Below are 10306 nucleotides of genomic sequence, written 5' to 3'. Positions count from 1 at the left end.
GCATAGAGCACATAAAAAAAAAAATTTCTTCCTCTGACCTTTTGTTTTGATCGAAATTCTACATTATTATTGTTCTCTGAAATTATTTATGTGTGCTTGGTGAATAATTCGTTCTCATTGTATCATGAAAAACAGATACCAACGAACCAAAAGCACAGTAATATGTGGTAAATATGTTTTAAGAATACTGTTATTTAATAGGCCTCAGGTTTTTTCTTATACTTTTTGTTTTTCATTTTCTTTTCAATTGTTTATTTTGTTACTACTTCAACGATTAACTGCAGCTTGTTTTCTTACTATTTATTTATATTAATTTTCAATTGTTGACTCACTACAATAATTTACAATATCCCTCAATCCGGAACCCCAAATGAAAATAGTTAAATTAGAAAGGAAATCCAAAAAAAAAAAAAAAATTAAAGCATCTAGACTTTTGAAATCCGAGAGCATAAAAAGATAAAAGGACTCAAATGTGAAAGCAAACTCGAGCTTAGAGAAGAGACAACTAAAAATGACCGGTTCAACGTTAATATAATAATTTTTGTAATAACTTTATACGTACTTTGTAGTTTGTAGGCTTCTTCTTGGTGCTCTTGCTTCATTTTATTTTAGGCTTATCTTAAAAAAACGAAAAATTGCAGGCTTCTAGTGGCTTTAGCTCGGTGTTACGTGTTGGTTTACCCATGATCCGCGTAACCACCTGTTAATCTCTTTTGACTTTAACGCAATTAGCATTTTTAGAAGCTTCACTTTGGATTTCCCCACCACCAGAAGAACGAGTCGATGGCCACGTAGGTAACAAAAAAAAACCAAAAAAATCATGACCACGTGTATGCGCTCCGGCTTCCACGTGTCGCGACCAGTCGTTACAGCTGGCTTTGCCGGCTGGCATTTGTTTCGCCGACTGGCCTCAATTGTTTCTGTCCTACGTGGATGGAGGGTCCCACGAAGGCTTAATCTTAGCCACCAGCCACTTAAAAAACAAGTGGCGTTTGTTTATGGAAGAAATGCCTCCAGCTGGTTTGGAGCTACGTGAGAACCTAAATTGTTTCCTTATAATATCTAAAAGTCTACTTTTGACGAAAATTGGTTCATAAAAATTTAGATAAATGCGTAAATGAAAAGAAAAAAGTAAAAATTGGAGAATTCACATGTAATATTGAGAGATGCGAGTTTTATTATCCAAAATTAGATCGTCATCAATTTTGTAATAACACGGTCCAAATATGTATGATGATGAGACAAATTAAACTATTTACATTCCATTTAAACCTCATTATAAATCTGAAAATATACTATTAATTTTCAAATTCGAACATATGGTGAATTTTTTTTACGCATGATACAGTGATGTTTTATTATAGCCCGCACAAATTTCGTAATATAATCGATAAATAATATAATAACGATAGTATAGTACAAAATAGTAAAAAATTATCCCAAATAAAAATAACAATGCTGGTCAATACACGGAAACGATACGATTATTTTATTTTTATGTTGATAAATATTGATATGATTAATAAATGAATTGAAACAACATGATGAACAACCAAGTCATATATATGTTGGACCACTTCAATACCATTACACATTTATGATACAAATATTAATTTGTTAATTTCATTTTTAATATTGTATAAGTTATTAATTATTAATTATTGTGTTCAAACGATTTAACTTTTATGATTGTTTGTTTGTACAATTAAATTTTTAAATTTTTATCATTTTATTATCTTATGGTAGTATTTCTCTTGGTAATCGGATTGTTCATCTTTTTATCATAATCATGCAATAGCATTAAATGTATCGTGTTGCTTTATCTGTTTATTAAGCGCATCACGTTCGTGTTTTAATTTTATGATATGATTATTAAACGTGTCATATCCATATTTAGTTAAATTTATTGTGAGACGATTGTATGAATTTTTATCTCTAGTCACAAACTAAAGTAATAGTCTACTAATTAGGCTTCTTGTAATAAAAAGAACAGGTCAAACAATCAATTCTTCCTTTAGAAATAGAAATTTCATTTATTTTAAAATTTTAATTCACGAATTACATGAAGTGTGTGAAATAGAATGAAGGAAAAAATAGTAAAAAAAGGTGTTAAATATTTTCATCATTTCTTTGGCAATATATAAAGCTGGAGGAGAGCACTTTTGTCCTCCCTTTGACCACATGTTGAAGAATTCAAAATCTACAAACCTCTCATCCAATCATCAAAAGGCATAATTTTTTTATTATTTTTTTCAAATTTTAAACTTGATGTGAGATACCCATCCCTTAATCAAATTAAAATAATTGCCTCTAAGGGAGAGATATCTTACTTTAAACTTAATTGACAAATGACCTCACGATTAAAGATTTTAAATTTGCTCATTAAAAAAGAAAAAGAAGAATTTAAATTTGAAATTCGTAGCTTTTTATTAATTGTAGTAACTAACCTTATTATATTGTAAGAATTTGAAAACGATTTTTGAAGGCATAAATATAAGGTGCGTTTGGAAGACAGCGTGATTAAATTAATACTATGCTATGTTTGGAAGGAAATGCTAATGGATTAAGGGGCTGTGATAAAAATGCCGCATTAGTGTTTTTTTTTTGTTTTTTAATTAATAATAAATAAATATAACTTTTTAATTTAATAGAGTGTTATATAATATTAATTTTCATTTTCTTTTATTTTTGCATTATAATGATTAATATATTAATATAAATTTATAATTTATATTTTAATTTTATTATACAAAAAATAACTAAATAATGTATTATTTAATTATATTATAATAATTAATATATAAAATTGATTAATATTTAATAAGTTAATATAAATAATAATAAATACTTAAATAATATATAAAAATAAAATATAACATAATATAACATTATTTAATTACACTATAGTAATTAATATATAAAATTAATTATTATTTAACAATTTAACATAACTAATGATAAATACTTAAATAATAATTTAATATAACTAATAATAGATATTATTTTCTAAATTTATAATTTAAATTAATTACAAAAAATTAATACAATATAATATAACACTAAATATTGTACAATATTACTATAATACAGTATTAATAAAATATAGGATTCTTCTATCTTACATGCACGTAAGATAGGGATTGTCTAAAATATAATATAATATTAAAATAATAGAATAAAGAATAATGTGACAAAGGAATTTTCGAAATATGCCTGGCATTGTGCGATTGTCAGTGTCAATAAGAATTGTTGTTTCAGAGAAAAAAAAAATGTCAATAAAAGTCTGCTTAATCTCTCAATTCTTTTATTTTCCACAAATTAAAAAGACAAGAGTTCCCCCCCATATTATTAGCCGGGCAAATAAGAAGTCGAAAATCGTATCCAACGGAGCGCGGCACATGCATTCTAAACTGGAGACTTCCATCAACGTCACCCCAAGCCAATCATAAGGTATGCGAAAGCGCGTTAATTGTGCTTCACAGTTCATTAATCCCGAAGGGGCATTTTAGTGAAATTCCCAGTTGTTATCGATGATGTGTAGAGCGTTGACGCGTTCTGCGGGACGCCGTGCACACCTCACGCGAGCGGGGCCCTCTTTGGCGCCGACGATCCAGCCGAGCAGGACGTGACACGTGGGCCCCTGGCCAGAATCACTTTGCTTTGATGTCGTTTTCTTTTGCGTCAGGACACTTTGATGTGTGACTACTGGCTCCCGGACCCACTCTTCCCCCGCGCTCGCAAACGGCATTTGCAAGTTGGATCGAGCTTTTTTGAAAACGAATTTAGAGTTCTGTTAATTTAATAGCCGAATTCTAATAAAAAAGATAATTACATTATGGTCCTTACTCGTTTACAATTTCTCAAAAAAGAACAGTTTTTCCATTGGTATCAAACAAGTCATAAAATGACTAAATTACCCCCAAAATATTGAACTTTAATCAACGATGTAAACGGCACGGCCAAGTGTGTTTCAGTAATTTCGGAAGTGGCCACAGACATGTTTCAGACAAATCGATTAGATTATATCCTCACTTGATAATCTTATAAAAAGAGGGATCCACTTGTTATTATCACATGACAAAATCTGAAAATCAAACATTATGATGATGAGGATCAGGGTAGTGATGTGGACGCGTAGCATGCATGCATACTTACATCTTCACTGGTTATATATAAAATGCGGTTTGTTTCAGCGATTTATGGATGTAACCGCAACTCTTAAATTTGGTGATTACATTAACGTGTCTTATCTGCTCATTATTTAATTACCAAATTGTCCTCTTGTTCTCATAAATAAATAGAGCAGAAAAAATTAATAACAGAAACACACACAAATCGCAAAAGCAAACTATTAAAAATAAAAATTAAAAAAAAGGATGGCAAGCAAAGTGAATCATGCCGAAGGAAAGAACGACTTCCGATTGGTGTTACTTAAGCATGAATGTTCTTTATCATTATTCTTAGCTTGATGCTTTTAACGTTACGAACAATTCATTATAGGGAGTCTTTAAGTTACAATAATTGTAACATACATTTCTCATGTGAACCACATAAAATTGTAGGATCCATAATTTGTGTGGTTTACATGAAGAATGTATGTTACAATTATTGTAACTTAGCATTTGCCTTCATTTTATGGCTAATGCTAAGTTACATACATGTATCTTACACTCCTCTCACATGAATAGTGAATGATGTGGGTCTACTAACTATTCATGTGAGAGGGTTGTAAGGTACATGCATGTAACTTAGAGGGATCCTCATTTTATATATATATATATATATATATATATATAACAAAGAGGTGTTACCACAGGCTACCTACTCCTCCGTTGTAATTTTCTTAGCAATCTTAGTTTGGACAAATTTTTTTTTCTATTTTTTAATTATGAGAACATAAAATAAGTTTTCTTATTTTCCATAGAATGAGAAAACTTCATCGCAATTTTTTTTCCCTCTAAATATTTGGATCAATATTGGAAAAAAAAATCACCTAATAAATACAAATCATTTAACCTTAATTTTACTCGAACTTAAATGACTGTTGACACAAAAATACAATTATGATCAGTTGAGCTATGCTTAAAAGAAAAAAAAAACTTCATCACAATTACTTATGAAAGACAAGTAATAATTATATAAAATGAACCTGGGCCTCCAGCATTATTAAGAGCAATTGTATGTATCTCAAATGTCATCCTAAAATATTTATCTTGTATAAGATTGTTCAAATAAGAAATGATAATCTCTCTTTAAATTTAGAGTGTTACTTTCTCTCTCTTTAAATTTTATTTTATTACTTTTTGTTGGAGAAAGAGAGAGATGCTTTAATTTCTATTGACTTTTTCTTTTAAAAAAATAGTTATCTAATTAAAATAATATTAACTCATTTATATTTGAAGAGTCTTTTAGAGAATAATATTTTTTTTCACTCTTTTATTTGCCACATAAGTAAACAAATAAATATTTGAAGAGTAAAATTTATAGAGGCTTTTGAAGATGCTCTAACATTCATCTAGCGATTGATATATCTACACTTTATATTCTTATATATTGTATAATTTTAACATCGAATAATGAATATTTTGATATAATATCTTAGAAATATAACATTATTCTCTCATTTAAGTTATATACAATAGTTGGTTCAACTATATAAAATCTTTTATGATAGGGGAAAGATTATGAAATTAGAAAACCGCTCATGTGAATAATAATAAAATTTGATTACTCTCACGTTACAAATAAAAGAAAAGACGCGCCAGTTAATTTGAAACGCGATCTTTCTTTCCTAAATTGCCATCATTATTAAGAACTTGGCATGGTCCAATGCTATGCATGGAAATTGAAGCCGAAGTGTGGCCATTTAATTTAAAGCAAGTAAAAAGGACAAGAATCTGGTGTGAGGCCAACTGAAAATTGCGCTCAAAAGGTAAAAGTGGTGAACATTAAAAAATTTGGCATTAAAGGCCCACAAAACAGTAGCTCTGGCTCATTGAGTCGTGGCAGTGCAGTAAGTGAAAACGAATAGGGCCAATGATGTCATTTTAGCCGAACGTTACTAGCAGTTCTTTTTACTCCCACGGAGTTTATCTGACTTGACAAAGCACCTACTATACAAACAAAAAAACTCGACTGCCCGGCTTAAAAAGTGGATTCATGCCTTTGTCCCACTGGCTTAGGTCCACCACCACCACTGTACCAAAATCTCGTGATACTTTGTCTCATAAATAGTCTGGTGATATCAACCAATTGGTAATTACCGTTTGGAAAAAAAAAAAAAAATTCCCAAAAGGAAAGTTAAAGGGCAAATTAAAAAAAAAAAAAGAAAGCTGGCCGGATGATTTTTTTCCAGGTCAACAGTCGCCGGGATTAAGAATCGTCCACCGACCCCTTCTTAACAGCTTTGCATTATAAGTTTTATTGACTTCTGCATAATTTAAGGAAATGACAACAATTATTTGTACCAATTCATTATTAATTGATTAAATTGTAATAATGCTTTTTTGGGCTATTATTCAATATTCCAAACTTCAACTTCTTCGGTTGATTGGGAATGGGATTCAGAAAGAATAAAGTAAAACAAAAAAAAATGTTAAATTTAAATAATGTAATGTAGGGAAAAAAATATAAATAAATAAATATATTATATATATATGTAGAGAGAGAGAGAGAGAGAGAGAGAAAGAGTGTTAGAAGGAGAGAGAATCTGGTGGGTTTTGAGCTGTGATTTAGCTGTCTCTTGATTGTATTAGTTCTCACACCCACATACACTCCCCTTTCTGTTCACACATATCTCCAAAATACCTAGAAAAGACCCATCTCTCTCTCTCTCTAACCCCTCTCAACTCAAGTCTCAAACACCAAGCGTAAAGAGCCAAAGCGGAAAACTAAATCTTAAAATCCCACACACACTCTCTCTCTCTTTCTCCATATTTGCCTCAGATCTCAAGGCGAACAAAAATTATTCAGCAATTCCCATTTGCAATCTGAGCCTGGAAAGAGAGAGAAGAAAAAAAAGGAAGAGCAGCTTAAAAAAGAGAAAGGAAAGTGGCATTTGGCAAATCAGATGTCTCAAGTGAGATGAAGAAGAAGACCCATATCAGCCGTCATCTCTCACTTCCCATTGTCTTCTTCTTCCTTAGCACAGTCTTGTGCTGCTGCTTTGGCTCTGCTGCTGCTGAGGTGGTTCCCATTGCCGGCCATGGTGGCCTCACTGATGCTGAAGCTCACTACATCAGGCAGCGGCAGCTGCTTTACTACAGGGACGAGTTTGGAGACAGAGGAGAGAATGTTACTGTAGACCCATCTCTTGTTTTTGCAAACCCAAGAATCAGGAATGCTTACATAGCATTACAAGCTTGGAAGCAAGCTATTCTTTCTGATCCTTACAATTTAACTGCAGATTGGGTTGGATCTGCTGTCTGCAGCTACACTGGCGTCTTCTGTGCTCCTGCTCCTGATAACAAGAGGATCAGAACCGTCGCCGGCATTGATTTGAACCACGGTGATATCGCTGGGTACTTGCCTGAAGAGCTTGGCTTGTTAACTGATCTTGCATTGTTTCACATAAATTCAAATCGGTTTTGTGGCACTGTTCCTCACAAGTTTGAGAACCTCAAGCTGCTGTTCGAGCTGGATCTTAGCAACAACAGGTTTGCTGGTAAGTTCCCAAAGGTACTTCTCAGGTTGCCTCAACTCAAGTTCTTGGATCTGAGATATAACGAATTTGAAGGCACTGTGCCTAGAGAGCTGTTTGACAAAGATTTAGATGCTATCTTTATCAACAACAATCGCTTCAGATTTGAAATCCCAGACAACTTTGGTAACTCCCCCGTCTCAGTTATTGTCCTGGCCAACAACAAATTCCATGGCTGTGTGCCTTCGAGTCTTGGTAACATGTCAAGACTCAACGAAATTATTCTACTGAATAATGGGTTGAGGTCTTGCTTGCCTCCGGAGATTGGGATGCTCAAGAACGTGACTGTATTTGATGTCAGCTTCAATCAGCTTCTGGGTCCTTTGCCGGACACGATTGGAAGAATGGTGAGCTTGGAACAGCTCAATGTGGCTCACAACATGCTCTCTGGCACAATCCCGGCGAGCATTTGTCGGCTGCCTAACTTGCAGAACTTCACATTCTCGTACAATTTCTTCACCGGGGAGCCGCCGGTTTGCTTGAGCTTACAAGCTTTTGATGACAGGAGGAATTGCTTGCCAGCAAGGCCAGCACAGAGGTCTTCAGCGCAATGTAAGTCATTCCTGTCCAAGCGCGTGGATTGTTCTTCATTTAAATGTAAACCCTTTGTTCCTACCTTGCCGCCGCCACCTCCCCCATCTCCACCAATGCCGGTGCCCTCACCACCACCACCAGTTGTAATACCGCAATCACCGCCGCCACCATCACCCTCACCTCCACCTCCTCCGCCAGTTATTTCACCACCACCACCACCACCAGTTGTAGTACCGCAACCACCACCGCCGCCACCACCACCATCACCGTCACCTCCACCTCCTCCGCCAGTTCTTTCACCACCACCGCCGCCGCCACCAGTATACTCGCCACCTCCTCCGCCACCGTCACCACCACCACCAGTATACTTGCCACCTCCTCCTCCTCCACCACCCCCACCTCCTTCGCCACCTCCGCCAGTCTACTCTCCCCCGCCTCCACCTCCTTCACCACCCCCGCCAGTTTACTCTCCACCCCCACCACCCCCGCCTGTGTACTCGCCTCCACCTCCATCACCATCACCCCCGCCCCCTCCTGTTTACTCTTCTCCACCACCACCACCACCGTATTGTGTCCGCCCTCCACCACCTCCGCCAAATTCTCCTCCACCGCCTCCTCCACTGTACTCCTCACCACCGCCAAACCCTTACATTTATAGCTCACCACCACCTCCGCCACATCACTCACCACCTCCACCGCCACATTCACCCCCACCTCCTATTTATCCATACCAATCTCCCCCGCCACCTCCACCAGTCCATTCACCACCACCTCCATCCCCACCCCCTTGTATAGAACCACCTCCCCCTCCACCACCACCATGTGTAGAATATTCGCCCCCACCTCCATTGCCTTCACCTCCACCGCCAACTCATTATAAGCCCCCGCCATCGCCATCACCACCACCAGCACCAGTAATTTATGCTTCGCCACCTCCACCACCACCAGTTTACTATCCACCACCACCACCACCACCACCAGCTCATTACAATTCGCCACCCCCACCATCGCCATCACCTCCACCTCCAATTCCATGTGAGAACCCTCCACCACCACCATCTCCATCTCCACCGCCGCCAATTGTTTATGAAAGTCCACCGCCTCCAGCACCAGTGTACGAGGGGCCATTGCCACCAGTGTTTGGAGTCTCATATGCTTCGCCTCCGCCACCACCTTTCTATTGATTCTTTTGAGAAATTTCCTCCTCTAACCTTTTTATTATGTATAAGTAAAAACAAATTTACCAAGTTCCGGCAATGATTTTCCTCTTCTCTTGGGCAATTCTCGTCGCTCGTTGAGAGGAAAGAAGAATAAGGAGATTGAATTGGGAGTTAAGCAGTCTGTGCAGTTGTTGATGTTAAAATTGATCATTCTGCCAATGGTCTCTTTTAAAGAAAAGATTGGAGAAGAGGTTGAAAAACAAAACCAAAAAAAGAGAGAAATTAGAGAGGTAAGAGGAGAAAGTCTCTCCATATTTATTTGAATTGTTATGGAAATTTGAGTTGTGAAAATAAAAATGGCAGAGAAAGAGTTTTAGGTTGCAGAGAAAGTGTATGTATAGGGACGAATTCGTGACCATCATCATCACGGCACTGCTGCTCTACTGGTGCTTGTGATGGTCGTGGTTTGTGGGTTTTTATTGCTGTTATCTCTTCTTTTAACTATCATACTTTTGTTCATTTGGCTTTCCAATTTATAGTATAATCATGAACATTTTACTTGTATTTGATTTCCATAATTCATGTCATTCCTTTCAATTCTTCATCTGCTGTGTCTCTTACTGTGGATGTTCTTTTTGTTGTGAATTCTGAGATTGATAGGCAATTCTCTCATTTCTTAATTCCCTTATTTGTGTCCATGTCCGTGCATGCATGATGCAATTAACCGTTGGAACTTGGCCATTAGTTTCAGTGTCAGTTTATGAACTGGGTTTCTATTCATCGAAGAATTTATTCTCAGCTTATCAGAGGAATTATTATTGTTGATATTGTGAGTTGTGAGCTTGTGGTTCTTTTTCATCGTCGTGGTTTCTTTCTGCAAGTCCCAAATTTTCGATTCGAGGCGGCAGTTTCG

At 35.9% G+C, this 10306-nt stretch overlaps 1 protein-coding gene across 1 annotated transcript; it reads left to right on the top strand.

Moving 5' to 3' along the window:
* The first annotated feature begins 6687 nt into the window (after nt 1-6687).
* LOC102626301 (leucine-rich repeat extensin-like protein 4) lies at nt 6688-9997 on the top strand. The gene has a single exon (XM_052435565.1). It carries the CDS (start codon nt 7084-7086, stop codon nt 9415-9417), a length of 2334 nt encoding a protein of 777 aa, XP_052291525.1. The 5' UTR covers nt 6688-7083; the 3' UTR covers nt 9418-9997.
* Nucleotides 9998-10306: the final 309 nt, after the last annotated feature.

The sequence above is a fragment of the Citrus sinensis genome, chromosome 1 (genome assembly GCF_022201045.2).
Source record: "Citrus sinensis cultivar Valencia sweet orange chromosome 1, DVS_A1.0, whole genome shotgun sequence".
NCBI classification, from domain to species: domain Eukaryota; kingdom Viridiplantae; phylum Streptophyta; class Magnoliopsida; order Sapindales; family Rutaceae; genus Citrus; species Citrus sinensis.
The sequence above is the reverse complement of the archived record's forward strand: the minus strand, read 5'-3'. Positions and strand labels throughout refer to the sequence as shown.